Genomic DNA, 19,210 nt, shown 5'->3' with positions numbered 1-19,210 from the left:
TCAGTTACCAGATGCTATCTCTCAGTGAGGAATCTACCTCAGTGGGCCTCAAAGGAGCCAGGTGATTTAAAAAAATGCTTAAAAGGACACAGACAAAGAGAAACTCGATTTTGTGGACTTTATCAGACAGGCATAAATTGGTCCAGTTACTTCAGCAAGAACACGAGCGGTTTTTCTCTGTGAATGAAAAAGATCCTGCTAAACTGATACTCTGATTTGAAAATTTGCCTTTTAGATTTAGGTGCTATGTGTCTAAGTGTGAGTGCATACAATCTACTTCTGTATGTATGTATTTTAGGGGATTAATTTTGCTCCTGCTTATAGTTACTACTGATTGCCTCAAGGCTACAGCAAAGGGTTAAGTCCTAACTTCAAAAGAGATGCCTACTTCTGCTGGGGGCCACAAAGATAAGCAAGGATACCAAGACTTTCAAGTTTAGCCCCTGACTTGAAGGAATTAGATGGGCTCACCTGTTGGAAAAAAACGAAAAAAAACCCCACCCCACAACCCTGGGAGAAACCTGGGCACAGAATCAAAGTCCCTTTGGCATGAACTTACAACAGCTCTGCCCATGAATAAGCAGGCTGTGTTGAGCTGCTGAAAACAGAGGCAAGGATTCCAGGATGAGGAAATCTCTGGCTGATGCCATTTCAAACTTAGTGGTGCTTCTACATCCTATAAAGCAATGAGGTATACATGCTTCCTTCAGTACAGAACTAAGACAGCTAATGAACCCAGTCAGTGCAAGGGCAAGCAAAAGTTGTCCTTGATGGTGTCCTAAGTCACAGTAAGGGAGATGGTGTAAACTGATCTCTCAAGTGCCTGAGAATTAAGGGCAGAGAATTTGGTCAGATACCAGAACATCAAGTGGGAGACCCTGTGGCCCTAGAAAAGTAGAGCCAGAAGATAAACAGAGCTTCTTTTGTCTCAAAGGATGCTAAGCACTTGGGGGACCATTTGGCTAAGAGGGGAAAAGACTACATATAAGCAAAACCTAACAGACAGTATTTAGGAGCACAAACAAGTTGTCTCTGATTTATCCAGGGCTAAATTTACTTCAGCTGAGCAGGATTACATTGCTTCTACAGGCTAAGTCATGTATCCTTCTTTTCTGTTTTCATTTGGGATGTTTGATGTGGTGCTTAAACTAATATATTTAATTAGAACGTTTTCCTATATATCTATATATATTCCCATATACTTGATCCATAACATGGCTACGGTAAAAATAAAGTAGAATGCAAAAAATAGAAATTCAACACAACAAGCTATGTGTTCTATTCTAAGAAGCCCCAGCAAATATTTTTAAATGCTGTTTACATAAGGTGCTCAATTGTGTTAAAATCTTTCTTAAAATATGCTAACACGTATCATAACATCATACTTTTCTCCACACAGATTTATTTATGGTACCTACTCAGGAATCACTAGTTGTTCCTGCAAGCAAAGCGCTTTTAACTAGAGCAGCTTCTCTGTCTCTTTGCAGCTCAATGATAGTTATTTCAGACATTGCAGCATACTTTCTTCCCCCGCTTCTCATCAACTTTCTCATATTACGTATCCACTGTACAACTTAAATGCAAAGGCTCAAACATAAGAGTGAATAACCTCACAAAATGTACATGTGATAGTAAGTGTACACATTTAGTGCTTTCTAAAAGAACTGTTATAATACTTCTGAATTTCAAGTGCAGAGCAGAGAAGTCCATTTGTATACACCCACATAAATGAATGCACTTAGCAGACAGCACATAGGTACTTGTAAGCTTCCAGCTGCAAAAGAAATGCATTTTGTAGTACTGTTATTAAAAAAGCCACAGTAATGCTTCCAGTTATTGTTTCTTTTTCTTTTATTTTCTTTTCCAACAAAATCCTCATAATATACTGTTAGAGAAAAGAAACAAGCCTACCAAAACCCAAAAAATCATATTTGATCAAGAAACGGCTCTCCTAGACGGTATGGTAGTAAAACCGAATACTACCAAAACCAAATATTCTACTACAATGCATCAAAATCCAAAATCAAATGTTACTTGATGCCCTCCATAAAATTTAAATTAGTATAAAATCTGCAAATGCTTCAGTCAATTGTTGTTTGCTTCCATCATTTCCAAATTACAGTCTCTGACCATGCCATTCATTTGATTTACTCAGCTTGAACTATTTTCATTCGATTCTTATTTACGCGTCTTTGCTAATTTAATCTTCTGATTGTCATTCAAAATGTTCATCCCAATATGCCTTGTTATTTATGCAGTTTGATGCCTTTGCACACCGAACAACTGATAATCAGCCTACTTAAGTCTCTCGCTGTTCTAACATTTTTACACTTCGCAGAATCACAATACTGCAGCAAGGCCTTTGCTCCATTCAGGTAAAACCTGGTTTGCTTCATTAGAAGAGAGGGGTGATATCTGGTACACAAGAGGGGCACCCCTGCCCACGGCAGCTTGCCCTTGCAGCAGAACCACACTGGAGAGGCTGTCCTGTCATCTGTAACTAAAGGTGATGCTCGGACTGAAGTGGAGTCTCCCCAGCCTGAAACAAGGGCTTGCAGAAAAACAGCAGAGGAAAGTCAGAGATTCTCTGTTCCCAGCCGACAGAAAAAAGCAGTATAGAAAGATACTCAGACTTTCAGATAACTTTATCAAGTTCTGATAGGACTGCCTCCTATGCCAGGGCGGTGGCTTGCTCTACCTCCTCCTGTTCCTCCATCTCTTTTTACTACAGCCTAATTCCATACCTTTCAGGTTTTTCTTCCTTGCTCTCTCCATCTCACATGATTCCCTTCGGGGTCCCCTCAACACCCACACAAAATCACGGCGTTACCTTGACTGACTTCTACCATGCAGATTACTCCTGCTGGGGGCTATCTTGTCTACTTAGACTGAAAGCTTTTCAGAGCAGAGACTGTCACCACTCTGTGCCCATACAACGCCTAGCAGAAAGGGTCATCTTTTGATCAGTCCTCTGGCACTAATGTAATAAGCATGATTAAGAAAGCATCTGTCTGCCCTCATATATGGGAACACTAGGACTGTATGAGAACAAAACCAGGTTCAGCTTCTGTAATGCCAGAAATGTACAGTTAAATCCATGAAATTTCTACTGACAGATGACCATGTACGAATGGAATATTTAGTAGGAAACAGGAATCTGACTTACTTTGCTCTCTTGGCCATTTCATTGCCATCCCAGCGGGGGCTGTAAGGGTAATTCTTCTGGGCCTGGGAGTACAGCTGGCCACTGTTAGTGAAGTGGTAGACTGACTGAAACGTTAGGGTTGGTTGGTCTCGAGGGAAATACAGGGGCAGGTCAACTGAAATTAAAAAAAAAAAAAAAAAAAGAAAAAAAAGAAAAGAGAAAAGAGTCATTAAAATACACCATTGCATTTCCCCTGCCTTTTTCCCCCTGGGAATATATCATTCCTCTGTATTGATTTAAAGATGACAGAAAATGCAAAATTGATGATTACTTTTAGATATACTTCTACATTTCTTATAAGTAATTATTCCAACATAGTGCTGTATGGGATTTATCAAAGCTTTATCAAAACACTCTTGTAAAGTACATAATTTTTTAAAATTCTTTTAAAAAAAGTTTAGTTAGTGTATTTCTATGTCAATCATATTAATGTTTACACCATGATTATTTTTTGTTATTAAATAACAAACATAAGTTATTCTCCTTTATAGTGAAATTTCCTCTTTCAAAAATTCACAAAATATATTTTTTATGGTTTCCATTCAAGAAACAGGTTTATCTTTTTGTTTTAGTTAATTCATTTTAGTGCTCCCATGGACATAAAAAACATTATCATTTTCATTTTACAGCTGTCTGAAGCCTAAAGCGTTAAATGATTTTATAAAGGATGTAGAAAGAGTCAGTCACATGAGTTGGAAAAGATCTCAACTTGCTGTCATCTGCTAGACAAAAAAACCCCACAAACCCAAAAACACACTGCAAAGTCATTAATACCCAAAATATCTCACTAAAAATAAAAATCAGAACCTCTTAGTTCTCCTTGCTTATCACCGTCTCATGATCAGCTAGCTCTGGCAGAGCAACAAAATGGTCTACAACAGTTAATAATATGGTCAGAAACTGGTTTTTAACTTAACTTTTTCATTGTTAGGTTTATAGTTTAGATTTTCTTGGTGTAGTTTTATTTTCAGGATGCTTCAGAATCTGTAGTTAAATTGAGTTATGAGAACAGACTTGAATTGTTTACATTAAATGTCTAATCTAACACCCAAAATAACGGAGGAATGTGCATGGCTTTTAAAGTTGTAGACTTCATTTATAAAGCATCTACGCCTGGACTTTTTGTTATCCTCCAAATCACAATTCTTCAATTCTGCACACTGAAAGAACTCTGCAATGGAACAATAACTCCCTGGAAATCTTAAATATTTTTTTCTATTGGTGTAGCCATGAGTGAAATAAATTAATAAGATTCTATAATTCGTTCATATAAGCTGAGTTCTCAGTATTCCTTCTTTGCGGCTTCAGAGTCCTTTTTCAAGAGAAGGAAAGACTCCTAAGTTAACAAACAGGTTGTAATAGCTGCAGTAGGAATCAAAGCAGGTGGCAATATCAGGACAAACAGAATGTGAAGAAAGCAAAGGGAACATCACAGGACCAAACCCATCCTTAGCTGGAACAGGATCTCCCCTCCAGTGTGCTTGGTAATGCACTGTATTTTCTACTTTTGAATACTCCATGGAGTAGAGATTCCAGCACTTCCTTTGAAATCTCTGCCCACAAACTAAGATATCAGTGTAAAACAGGTCTTATTTTTCCAAATCCCATGCTATCATCCTGCTGGTTCCTTCATTTTTCAGTTTTTCTAATCATGTCTGAATTCTTGGATGTGCATCAGCCACACCATAGCTCCCTTTCCCCTAAATCACAAGCTCTATGCATAAAACCATTTGTAGCCATAAAGTACACAAAGCCAAATGTGATATTCTAGCCGTAGTCTCAAAATGCAACAAATCACTGTGGCTGACAGCGTTTGCTCAGTTCATGACCCAGTGTCTGAGCTACACGTGATAACTCCCGGAGTCCTGGTGACTCAGCTCACACAGCAGCTTCCAGCAGACACTTAGGTGGTAATGACATGGGCAGAGTTCTGCTAATTTGAGGGCAGATCACTGCTGAAACAAAGGTTAGATTCAAAGATTGCTCTGCCAAATTCCTCTTTATAACATGATTATTAAATAACAACCCTGAAAAACATTGGTGTATCAAGGGCATTTATCAGCAAGCACGCTGCACCACCCCCTTGCCGATGGTACATGTGTGCCACAGCCTCTGAAGGACTCCACCGTGGAAAACAGTATGAAGTAAGGAGACCGGTTCTCTGTTTTAATGTTATAAATACACTTTTTCAGCTCCAAGTGCTTAAACTCTGTTCCTCTAGTGCATCTTCTTCCTTCTTAAGTACCAATTCCTTAAAGGAAAACTACTCCACATACTTGTGTATTCTATCACCATGTGAAAGGAATAACAAACTTTAGCAAAACACTCAAGTAATAGTTTAGTCCTTACACTTAACTTTTTACTTGAGGTTTTCTAACTTTCACTAACTGTCCTTTGAAAACCTCTGTATACAGAACGGGGGCAAGCAGCAGCAGTTTTCTTCCCGTTGCCTGTAACTAAAGGTTTGCACTTAAGCTAGCGCTAGAAACACTGTTTAAATGGGTAATCAAGACATTACTTTCACTACAGAGACGCTTCCCATTTGTTACAGAAGTAACACCAAAACGTTACAGAAAAGCCACCAAAACCCGCACTGGAATTACTTATATTATAAACTGTTAAATCAGATATTCATATTAGACTTAAAATTGTGCATCCACACCTGACCAACAGCAGTATCATCCTGAACTGCAAGCAGAGTTTTGAAAAAATTGATCTGCCTTTATTTCCAACATTACCCTTCACCTAAAAATCGCCAAACTCCCATTTTTCTAACCCAAGTGCTTCCTTTATACAAGGTGTGAGATGAGGCCAGACCGAGCAAAAAAACCTGTCCCTAATTCTGGAACACAACCACACCTAAAAGACCAGTAAACAGGAAATAGCCTTGAGCTGTAAAGTGTTATACATATCTCAAGGTAGCCAGCTATTATTCCAGCAGTAGGAAGGGAAGGCAAGAACTCACTTCCGTCACAACGGATGCCCATCCATTGATGCTGTGAGTGCACAGAGTACCTGGATTTGGGGTGAAGTGTTTTATCATACATGAAAAATAAGTTAATACCATTGGTAATCAGCACTAACAAGGTGCTTTGATGATAAAAGATCAAATTCTGCTCACAGTTGCACAGGTCAATAAAGAAAGTTTTTCTTTATGTCTTCATGCCATACATAAGGTGGCAAAGGTGTTATCATAATTAAATCCCAGACAACACTTACACGTTGCCATGAAAAATGCCTCACATTAAAACCAACACACCATGTTTGTAAATCAACACCTGAACTGAGCAAACTGTAAAAGCCTGCTCTGATTTGGCATGCTAGTTACCTAAGAACTACAGAAACATATTCATGTTGAATACAAGTACTATTTCCAAATAACAGCTGACTCACAAAGTACCCTGGTGATAAGTCTGCAGAAAATAAGCAGATGACTCATGTCTGTAAATTCCTGAAAGTACCAATAGACCCCTTGCTTAGTCATCTTTTGCTTGGATGCTGGGTTCACGAGCTCTGTAAACTATAATGAGGGATCTAGCTCTTAGTAGGACTCTCTCCCTCTTTTCCTCTCTTCTAAACAGTGCAAATTATCTCCCTAAAAATAACTTCATCTACGTAAGTGAGTCACTTCAACAAGCAAGCTTATACAAGTCATGCAGTTAGGCAGTAATATTTGGTTATGAAGGTAGAAATCTTGCTGTCAAACTCAGATTTGAAATGAAAATTATGTCAGAGGAAGTCCCATTTACCCCCTCTCTCACAGAAATAGAAACATTTCCTTTGGAAAATTTAAACAATTAGCTCATTCAGGAAAGTAAAGCTTTCTAATTCAGTTCCATGCTCGCAGTAATTTAATCCTGATGATTTCTTACTTTGGCTTTCCTAAGCATCACACTGTTAATGTAAGAGGAGCTGAAAGCAGCAGAGGAGAAAGAAGCCAATACCATAGTAAAACACTGCTTTCTCCTATGTTACAATTTACAGATAATCTTTTAAAAGTCAAGTTTTAGAAAGCCATAGTGTGGGGAAAATCATGTCTTTATGAAAGACAGGAGCAGAACTTGGAGGGCTGTTTTGAGTAATTAAGCATTGAGTAAATTCTTTGGTGATTGAACCCTAATTTTCCCACACAGTTCATAAGAAAGCAAAAGAAAAAGGACTTGCTTGTTGAGAATGAGTCATGATGTAAAGAAACTTAATTACAGTTTATAAATAGTTCAAGTTGCTCTCTTTTTGAAACACAAGAAACTAACAAGAAGTAACACAATTTTGCTTCTCTTGACTTAGTTAGCATATAATGCATACATATATTCAAACCAGTTATCTTAAAGCCAAAATCCTGATTCATTAATAACTAAGACCCCATGCAATGAATCACTAAAGTTTCATTGTTCGTTTTCTTAAAGAACAACCATCTCAGAACTGGAAGAGGTTACCTAGTTTGTTCAGCTTATGTCAACAACTCTGGAGTTGATTTTGACAGTCTTATTAACTTTAAAATAATAGCTTTAGCATCTAATTTTACAGCTTTTTAAACAGGGTATGAAATGTGCAAGTGGTGTCCCAGCAAAAGCATATACTGGTGATGATATAGGGTTTTGCTCAGGAGAAAAACGCAGGCTTACCACTGTGCTCCTCTCCTCACCTTTAAGTACTGGAGAGAAGGGAGAACAAAATCATGCTTGAAATGCACACCGACCATACAAATATTTCAAAGTACTTAGATGGTAATATTTAGAATTTTTTCCACATATTGTTCCCCTGTTTTAAAGAAAAGGTTTATTCATCCTTTGTACAGCCCTGGATAAATCTAGGTACTTGTTTTCACAGAAGTCAGCATCTACTCACTGAATGTTACGCACCGTTTTAATGCTTGGATGATACTGTACTGGTTAAGCGTTAACCTTCAGGATGCTTGAATCTGCTTCAGTTTATTGCACCTGTAATTTGTTTTGCACTCATAAACACTGGCTGATCTGGATATTTTACTGCTGAGATTTCTACCACAAGATTTCATGGCCTGCGCAACCTTAATTCAGTCTCTTACTTGCTTTATGGAGCAGCCTTCACACACAAGGTAACACAGCCTTCTTTCCAGTTCAGCTCCAGGCCGGCCAGAGGTGGCTGTTTGCTTTCCCCCTCTGACAGACTACACCCCTCCGCCCCTCCTGCACAGCGCGGAAGCCTTACTCCGATTACATGTGTAGTCATTTCTGCGTCAGCTTTTCAACACAATGTTCTAACCATCATAAGAGATGATGACAGCTACGTAAAATATTATTTTTTTTTTTCACAGCACCTTCATGAGTTGAGAGGCTATTTAGGGATTCCAGACTGGGAATGAAGGAGCAAGGAAAAGATAGTCAACCTGTCTATTGATGCTGAGTGCTGGCCTGTGGGACCCAGTTCTTCAGGGACGTAATAGTAGATAGTACTTTATATAGCCAAACACAACTCCTTCCAGTGCTCGCTGACACTGTAGGTACTTCAGAATCAATGATTACTGGACACATGAAAAGTTTTATTTTAATTATTTCACCAGGAAGCCAAGGAGGGTACAGGAAAGATGTGCCAAACCCAAATCTCCGAGAACAATCTTGGCCTGGTACTATCTGTTCTCTTCCCAAAATCCCCTGACTCACTCCTTACTTGTCATCCAGCTTTGGCCAGAGACTGCCTCTGCATTCCAGTACTTCTGATGAAATAAGTAATGGAAACAGGAAACACATATTCCAGGCTCCAGAACTGTCTCTTATTAGTATATATTCATCATCTTTTCGCTTGTTCTTTTTTTGGTTCACCGAATTTCACATTCTCTCTGCTCTTACTTACAACTGAGCTCACACTGCTGGGAAAAACAACTTGTGGATTTGAATACATTGCCTCAAACTGAAAAGCTTCTTGAACTCAGATCTCTCCAGTTTTCATGATGTGTTAATGTGGATGAGACCCATGTGAATTTACAATGCAACTCGGTGGTAACACAGATACCGTATTATATAACGGTCCTTACATGTCTATCAAGCTCTATTTTAAAAGGAAAATTTCTAGTAAATTTTCTGACATGACTTCCCTATGGGAAAGCTGTTCCAGACAGTCTACAACGGGTGAAGAATCTTCACCGACCTTCAGGGGAAAACAGCTGCCTTCAGTTTTTACACAGAAATTCCAGTACAGAAGGCCTTTCAGGAGTCATATTGATCACTGCATTCTACTGAGAAACCTGACCAGGTTCAGCCACAAGGATTTTGGGGACTGCAGTGGCTAGCACAAATCCCAGCAGGGCAGGATTTCAGGCTGCTTTGCCTAGTGAATCTTGCCTTGACTCTTGTGTGCTGAAGACCTTCAGCCTACATTGTACTGGCAAAAAAGGAAAGGGTAAGTTTGGCTCAATACACACATCAAATTACTAAATGTCACAGCTATCCCGCTTTGGTGTGTGATGATGTAGTCTAGCAAGAATGAGAGAGCAAGGATGACAAATAACATATCAATGGCATTAATGTGGGACTTAGGTTAACAAAGCACAGTCATAGGAATCTGAATTTGTTCAATATTATTAGGGCTAACATCCCTTCTGGAGAAAAACAGGTTCTTTGCAGGAAGATGCTGTTTTGAAATCAACATTTCAAAATTTCAAACCCCAAATGGAAAGCAGTTTATGAAACTTAGCTGAGACGCTTATGGCACTTTGGGTGTGTTGGTAATCACAGCTGGTTTTGAAATAATTAAGACTGCCCTTGCTACAGGAAATATCCACCCCATCGGCAAAGTCGACTCGTATAGTAAATGAGTAAGACGACTTACATACAAAATACTTCCCAATAAATTCTATGAAAATACAAGTAAATACTATGAAAAAAGAAACGACTATTTTTTGTCTTAACAGCATCAGTTATGTATCAACCGAATGTACAATACTAAACAATGGAAGATAAACATCAAAATGTGATTGTAACAATGGAAAAATGGCAGTATTTGGGATTATGACAATTTATGGGAATATATGAAATTCACAGCTCCTTGGGAGTACTGGGAAATGGGTCTGGCAACAGACAACTCTCTGAGGAGCTAGTCCTGGAACTGCATTTGTATAATCATTGATCCTCAACAACACAATATTTTCTTGATCTTTGCCAGCAAGGATAATATTCAAGAATGGGAAGAGAACCCACAGAAACGTTTAGAAGATAGGGTTATTAGAAGGTCATTAGGAAAAATTCAGCTGGGATAAAAAGGGAAGAAAAGTGCTGAGGAAGCTTTTTCTTTAGCACGGGTTTAATGCATTACCTCCAGAACATGAGCTGGCTGACAGCAGTTATTGAAAGTGCTGGCAAATGCCCAGTTTGCAGCAACCTTGGTGATGTTCATTGTGACATTAAGGAATGCTTAAAGGAGTATAACCCTCCTTATTTTTTCCTTTTTTTTTTTTTTTTATTTGGACAAAAATGACTTTCGGTTACTGCCAGTCCAGGCTACATTTGAAACAAGTATTGGTTGTGCTTTTGTCAAAATTTTTTGCCCCAAAAGTATGTCCCTTTCCCTAACATGTCTTATGACAACATCACATGTATGGAAATGGCCAACTTCAAAGTCTCAGATACAGAAATGGCTATTTTTAATTCCAGCGCACTTAGACCGCCCTTAAATATTTCTAAAGAATGAAAACAATGAATTCTGATGGATTAAAGTAGTCTGACGTGTTACAGAGCGTAGATTTGTTTAGTTGTGGATTTCAGTGAGACTAGAATAAATGTTTCACTTAGTTTTCTTTGTTTTGGCTTGTTAGTGGTTTGTTTTTTTTTAATATGAAGTATGTAACCCTTTTTATTTGAAGATGACTGCATGACACTGCTGTATGTATCTTGTGGTTCTCATTCCACTGATAATGGGAACTACAATATAGTCTAGGCACTAATGGCAACAACTAGATTTTGGATTACTGTTGATTTGACTTTCTTTCAACATATGCAGATGATACAGTTGTAAAGATACCCCATGTCTTTATCTTTCTGAGTACCCCATCCTTCATACAAAACAGTATTTGAAAAAAAAAAAAAAAAAAAGGGCCAAAATAGTTTAAATATCTTAGGTTACACTTATGTGCTGCAGACAGAGTATCTTAATTCTTTGTTTAGTCTTACAGAGGAACTAAATAACAGATCATATCAAGATATTCTTCAAGGAGGTTACAGCTATGCAGTCAATGACCATGGAAAAGTGATGTAACTTAATCCAAAACCTGTTTTATAATGGCTTCTTGCTTTGGGGTGTCATCAGCCACCTCATCTGTGTCATACTCTTTTGGACTTCTACAGCAAGACTGGACTACTTCCTAAAAACATCCCACGGAATATCTCATAATCATATACTGAGCCCAAAGAAATGTCAATGGCCTTAGAGGTATTTTCCTTCTCCAATTTCTGTAACCATGATTATTTCAATTAAGAGAAAGGCTTTTTATTTTCACCTCTCTAGCTTCAGACAGTGACATCTACTTCACTTTATTTTTACTCAAATTCTCAAAGATCTTCACTCCCTCCCCCTTCCGTTTTTATTTCCTTTTATTATTTCTGCTGTAACAGTTTCTATAGTAACTTCTCTAAGTGCTGATGAGATTGATGCTACTAAAAGCTGTTTCTTCTCCATCTGAATTGCTTGAAGCTTATACTTCAATACATTTGCAGTGGTTATGGGTGTAACAATCAAGTTGCACCCTTTCTTGGCACAGGCTAGTGACCATCACATGTAACAGGAGGAGAAAAGGCAGAAACCTTTCCTCTTCTTTCCCAATACAGGGACGCACTGCTAAATGTGGAGAAGTTTTACATTACTTTCCAGCAGGACAGGAAGATCTCTAAAGAATGTTTTTACCTGAAAAGCAGCTGCGCAAAAACATTGGCTTATCTCACTGACACTTTATTAAGCTTATGAGGCTTGCAAATAAGTTCTTTTTCCTGTTTTAGATGCTGTCTGGGATTTGAAAGGAAACGGATCTATTTCCTTCTCATATGTGATCAGCGTGACATTAGCCTGCAGGTCAAGACGACCCTTTGCTGACACAAAAGGACCCTTTGCTGACACACAAGCTATCCTGTTCTTTCAAGCTCTGCTCCATGCAGGCTTACAGCTTTCAAATTACAATGCAGTGTAATCTTGCCTGACCCAAGTAGCCAACTAAGCCACTCCAGATATTTCTAAAGCCAGACTGAAATCTACTTTACTGCAATATAGGCCCAGTGCTTCTTCCTGCTCCTGAACGTTAAGGTTTACCACTTTTGCCCTGGAAGCACCTTTCACAGTTCTAAAGGCTTATCATTCTATTGACTTTTCACAATCTAAAGAACCAGCCTGTGGAACATACTCATTTAAGCCACGCTTTCTAGACTTCCAGTTGGTTTTGGTGCTGTCTTGTGTACACCCCATTTGAGGATGAAGCAAGATAAACAGCAGAATCACAACACTAAGCTTCAGGGAGCAGACCATCTGGGTCCTTAAGGGATCTTGCTCGCCCAATGGAAGAATCCTATGGGATGATGGTCCTGGAGAGAAGAAGGGTCTATGATCACCTCCTCCAAGCTTAGGAAAGATCCATCCTAATAAGCAGAAAATCAAGCAATATTGTCAGGAGGCCTACATGGATGATCAAGGAGCTCTTGATAAAACTCAAACATAAGAAGGAGGCACATGAGACGTGGGCACTCTCTGACCATGCAGTGACTGACGTGGGAATGTCAAAGCTGACCTGGAGTTGAATCTGGCAAGGGGAATTAAGGGCAGCAAGATGGGCTGCTACAGGAACAGCAAGAGCAAAAGGAAGACTGGGAAAAACATGGGACTGCTGCTGCATGGGGCAGGGGAGCTGGTGGCAAAAGAAACAGAAAAGCAGCTTAAGCACTCCCTCCTTCCCCCATTCAGACATATAAGCATCTTTGTGACCAGTTCCATTTAGATACCAGGGCGTATTTCTCATTATTCAAAAGTTAATTGAATAATGATAAGTAAATTGAAATTAATGATTTCAGAAAAGGCACACAGCAGTCACCTTTGTGTGCTATTGCCGTGTCACATATGGATTCTTAGAAAAAATTTACTTTGGTGACAAAGAAGTTGTCATTGGGTAGAAAGAGGAAGAAGATAAGAAAGAAAGATTCAGAAGAATCTTTCTGTTCTTGATGCAGCTCTTATTTCTAGAAACTTCTTATCTCTAATAATCCTGTGGTGTTCTGTATCATCCTGTGTATTTTTCTGAAAGCACTGTCTGGTATTGAACCCAGGACTGATCCATGTGAAACTCATGCTCATCATCTCCTTTCCAGACCGAAAACAAAATATTCACTTTCTACTTGCTACTGTAAAATACAACTTGCTGTATTTCACACCTTTAATGCAGTTCTCACCTTAGAGTAAAACTATCTGTGACTACCATGTGAAACAACGTCAAAATGTGTAGACACAAGCCATAGACATAGAGCAAGAAGAAAAAGCACCACAATCTGCACTCAAATCCCAACTCCGTCAATGACTTTCTGTGACCTAATTACATTTTTTCAAAAATTGAGTGGATAAAATAGGATTATATCGCTATATGCCCATCTCAGGCATCTTTTCTTAGAATTCATTAGTTATCTGTCACTGTTCGGGCACATAGTAGTAGTACTCTAGATATATCTATTAGATAAGAAAAAGCAACTGTTCACTTTTCACAAAAGTGCAATTTTATAAGAAGTTATTATAAAACCTTTCAGTTCATTTGTTAAAGTGTGCTTGTACTTCCTGGAAGAACAATTAATGTCTACAGCAATATAATACAGTTTTAAAAGTATGGCAAATATATGTGTTTCTCAGAAATTTAAAAGGTCATCCACAGCAAAGTGACACTTAAAAATATTTTGCCAGCCCATCCAAGGCCATCATAAAATACTTGTAAAACCTAATTTCTATCACAGCAGTTGTTTCCTATTTGTTGCTGTTCATACCAAGTTTTACGAATCACCTTGTGTCCATTCTCCCTTTTTTTAGCAGAACTATAAACACACACCTAAAACTAGTTTATGTTGAGTGACATGATTACAAAATGAACACAGAGAAAATGAAAAAGAAGAAAAGAAAACTTCTGGTTTTAGGTTCACTTGCATCCATTATGAATATCTAAATACAGAAAAAATCTCATTCAGCTCACGTACAAATACATACCCAGAATGGAATCAAAGGAACACAATGTTTAATGTACTCTTAATGACAAAAAGTAAATTATCAGCTTTCAACACAAATTTCAAACTACATTAATTGGCAGTGACCCTTAGAAATAAAGGAGAAAAATATGCAATGGACAAAAATTATCAGCAAACACTAATCAATTTTCCAAATGTGGCAGTTCAGTCCGGGGATTAGCCCCCGCCTATGCCTAGTTAAGTGCAGAACCATGGGCCTGCAACTGAGGCCACTGTTCCATCACACTGCCTCATCCGCAGCACCACGGTGTATCTGCAGCCTTCATTGACTTCAGTTAAGCCATATGCATCTTGCTACACAGAAAACGTTAGAGAATGCTTTGTTTTAGGGCGATGAAAACAATGTACAAAGTTTTGAAGAGATCCCTTCCGCTCAGGGTGTATTTTGCTGTAGGTAGAACAACATGTGCTCAGGAACTTTCAAGACCAGAGTCAAAGAAATACATGGTATAGATTAAAAGTACGGAGAGTCAGAGGAAAAGACCACCTCGCGAGACACACCCGCTTAAACAGTCAAAAAATTACTCCCAAGCATAAGATCCAAAAGTCTTGTGACTTCTGCCAGCCAGTTGTGCATCACTTTGCTTATCTCCAGTTTTTCATTTAATAATGAAATGACATCCCTACACAATCTTTGCAGGCTTTTTTGATCAACATCGAACTTCTCATACTAGACTCCTGAAATACTTATTTTGTTATGCTTGAAATTTCTGCTGAACTACCCTGCTTTCCTAACACCACCACACATGACTCCATTCTCCCATACCTTGTTATTCACACTGTTATGTTAACTTTCTCCTTCTCCCTTACTTTTCCTAGAGTTATAAATTCCTGTTTTCATTTAAGGAACAATGAGAATAAAATAAAAGCACTATGTAAAGAAGCCAAAAAACCCTCATCAGATAAAAGCTTCCAGAAGCTATTTGATGGAAATATTCCACTCAACACTGCCCCTTTTTCAGGACACAACTTGGAGAGAGAACTGTTTATTTTCCCGTACCTTTTCTTGAAGAGACTTCTTCATAATTAGACTAACTTCCCTGAAGTAAAGTCAATGTAATATTGAATCTTTGGAGGAAATTTGTCCCCCTGGAATGTGAAGCGTTAATTGTGATGACGGCCAGCCACTGATATCGATGAGGAGCAGCAACTCTTGAAGCCTATCTTCCTTTCAGCTTCCAAAAAGTATGTGAGCAACTCTTACATGACAGAAAACTGAAGAAAATGTATGTCTAAAACGACCCACCTCATTCAAAGGTTATTCATATTCCAGAGGCATGCAGGAGTCACTGAGCATATCCCAACTGCCTTAAATACTAGATCAAAACAACAAACACTTCTCACACTTACATTTAACAAGATCCATCGGTCCTGTATAAGATCGAGGGCCCTATGGCCAAAACTACAGGCAGATAAAGGTTTACTGAAACATTTACAGGAACACCTACACGAAACAGTCTCATGTTCTGGGTTCCAAATTGCTCAGATAAACAAGTTATTTCTTAAACATTTTTATTTTCTCAGTGACTGTGGAGTTAGTGTGGCAGCATGTGATTTTTCAAATAGGAATCTGCAGAAGCAATTTAAAAAAGAACAATAAATATAATCTCAGATGAAAGAAAACAGTTTTGACTTCTCACGTAAGCTCTCCTAAATCCAAATAGCAAACATTAAGCGATCAGACACACGTTCATCTAGGAAAAATCTTCCATTTAAGACTTTACCAAACCTTCTTGCTAGCTATTTACTACTAAAAAATCTTAACTTGTTTACTTGAACAGCTGCTAGAGGAATAGATGATGGGGCTGACAAATGCTCTTTAACTCTGTTGACTTTCCAGAAGTGGGGCAATCTCTTTTAAAGGTCAGGTAACATCTTAAACTACACCAGGTGCCTGAAAACTTAAGATTTAGCTAAAATCTAAGGATTATTGTTGCTTTACTGAGTGATGAGAACAGTATCTGAAGCCTAATGAGTAACTTCTGCTTGGAAAGGGAATTGATAGAAGGAATTACTTCAACACAATTTTGTTTATTTACAGTGAGTAGGCATATATTCCTCTTTCTCTGAACACCACTGGAATAAACTGCATTTCCTTTGCACAGTAGTGTACACTTGCCTTCACAGCTGCTAATGCTCTTTCCCAAAATGTACTTTTTTATTTTTAATCCTCTTCCCAAGCCTCATCGGACAAAACATGGCTACCAAATACTCTTTGTCTTTATTTTCCAAGATGTTTTGGGAGACTGTGGGCAGATGTGCTAATCCGGATCCAAAAGAGGTTTCTGTGAGCGAACGCCGATTGTTTAGCTCGGGTCATCAATCTGAACCACATAAATTGACTGTATTGGCACAAATTGCTCTGCTGACAAACATATGCAGATAGCAGTAGCCAGCTTCTGATGCATTCCTGTTTGGTATTGATGACTTTCACCAAAAAACCCTGAATCCAGAAGTGGGTGTCCGCCCAAAGCCTGATATTCATAGGTATAACCTCCTATAAACCTGTTAATGCTTTAGGCTCCTTGTTGCTTCTCTCCCTCCTGTCTAAAAACCTCCTTCTTGCTGAGTTGCTGCTTATTTCTCACCTGTTCTCTTACAGAGGTGACCACATAACCGCACACACAGGTATGAGGGTGGACAAAAAGCTACTTCAGTCAGCACTCCCATGGCAAGAAAACTCATTGATTAACATAACTTTAGCTTTCACATGACCAGCACTTTGGACCTCCTGGGTCGCTGGTATTACCCAGCACAGAACCTGAAATTGCTTACAGTTAGCCAAGGTCAGTGGCAGCAAGTGCTCCCACCAACTTCACCCTAAGGCTGAGATCCCATACAAACTGAAGATACAAATACTGGCAGCTTCCAACATTCTCCATCCCCTGAAATATTGTTCAATGAAACAAAACCTTTTTAGTTTAATCTCTGTCCTTTTCAAGATGTCTTAAACAAATAACCACTAACACAAGCAGTATTTCATTTGCTGTTGTAACTGGTCCGATTTCTGTCACTCTCCTTTGTGCTGATAACCCCCCCCAAAGATCTCGTAAGATAAAAACTAATCTTTAAAAAGCCTATATACAAGTTGCTTTGGAGTCCTATTCTTCTGTCCATATCAATAAGGCTACTTAATTCTTAATTATGCACTGCTATTGTAACTTGCGTTTACATTCACATATGGTATAAATACAGCAAGTGTACGGAGGAACATGAATATGAAGAAACAGCTACCTCCAAAAACTAATTATAGCTGATTTATAAACAAGAAGAGAAGGAAAGCAGCAGTATATTGAATTTTACTTACAAAGCTTCATACTGAGATTTACTCGTAAACAGTATCAATATCAAAAGCACTAAACCTGATTAATGATTTCCTCTTCCATGTGGATGCATGAACTTCTCTGAATGTTTATTTCTTCTGCCATATATTTGAAAACACTTGATTAATTCTTAAACTAAACCACAAAAGCAACAGTTCCTTTGACTGCTCTTTGATCTAATATGGTAACTTTGGCAGCTACATTAATCTAATGATTAAGTTTGCAATTTGGTAGCTCTCCCGTGTTTTAAGGTAGAGTGAGTAGACTTTGCTCTTCATTCTGTAACTAAAGCACAAATCAATTTTTTTTAAGCAAGTGAAATTGTTCTGAGGTTATTGGGCTTTGGTAATTCAGAATTACTTTCCCATTTCTCTCCTTTTATCGTTAACTCAGTTTACTCCATAAAGCTATTCTGAGTAACTTCACTTTACTTGTGTTTTGCTTCCTAGTTTCCAAACTTTTAACGCAAATAATTGACATAAAATGCTTAGTTATTTTTGAAATCTCTGAAATAAACTTTTAACAGAAATACAACTCATGTTAGAGTTTATATATCTCAAAATCTCAATTAAACCTAAAATTCTAACCAAAATTAATTTACCAGAAAATGTACTATGGTTCTTTTCATTTGATTTGCCACAGTGCTTGCTGTACGCTGACCTATTTATTCTCCTTTGAATACTTTCTTTACATACCATAGTGTGTGTGTGTGTGTACGTACACACATAGATACATAAAGTAGAACAGTTTTCAACTTACGGCTATCTCTCCCAGACATTTTATTAAATGCTTGCTAAATATTCAACCATAATATACATAGTTATGTCAGTGGTTAAGAGATGAAAGCCCGCATTACTTCACTCAGGAAATGAAGTGCAGGTTTTGGTCCTTTCATTGCAATATCCTTCAGCGCATGGAACATAAATGTTTTTGCAGTGGATTGTTCAACAAGCGGGTGATGCAATGGCTTACACAGCCAAGCCACTGTATGATTTCTAAGGCCATGGGGTTAATACATAGTGATAAACTCTTCAGTTATAATTGTAGCTTTCGTGCCAGTTAAATTGAATACTCTGAACATGACACAGTTAAAACTTCCTCTGTTATTTAATAGAAATTTGCATTTTGATTCCCCTTAAATCCAACATCTAGATTCAACATCTATTAAATTCTGTTATGCCACAGCAAAAAATCAAATCCAAGGGAATTTTAACACTGATAAAATTAAGCCAGACATACTGGGGAGTAAGAAAGGTAGGAAATCTTCAAGAATGCTGTACATAAAGAAGCATCATCTCATAGAAGACAACTGCCCAGTGACCAACTCGCAACTGCAGCTGAAGAGTCAGAAGATGTAATAAGGGCAATTTTTTTTAAAAATACCATTTTTATTTCTTTTTTTTTCCACAACGTAAATCATACTAACGTGATGTAAGCCTTTTAATTTC

General features: G+C 38.1%; 1 protein-coding gene across 3 annotated transcripts in view; it reads right to left on the bottom strand.

The window, feature by feature from the left end:
* The window catches only part of BABAM2 (BRISC and BRCA1 A complex member 2), a 170,342-nt gene that overhangs the window by 18,247 nt on the left and 132,885 nt on the right, over positions 1–19,210 (bottom strand). For all 3 annotated transcript variants that reach the window (XM_055816664.1, XM_055816666.1, XM_055816665.1), the window contains one exon: positions 3,167–3,320. In XM_055816664.1, the coding sequence (XP_055672639.1) occupies positions 3,167–3,320 (154 nt within the window). The remainder of the gene's footprint in view (positions 1–3,166; positions 3,321–19,210) is intronic.

Source organism: Falco peregrinus, chromosome 11 (genome assembly GCF_023634155.1).
Source record: "Falco peregrinus isolate bFalPer1 chromosome 11, bFalPer1.pri, whole genome shotgun sequence".
NCBI lineage: Eukaryota > Metazoa > Chordata > Aves > Falconiformes > Falconidae > Falco > Falco peregrinus.
The sequence above is the reverse complement of the archived record's forward strand: the minus strand, read 5'-3'. Positions and strand labels throughout refer to the sequence as shown.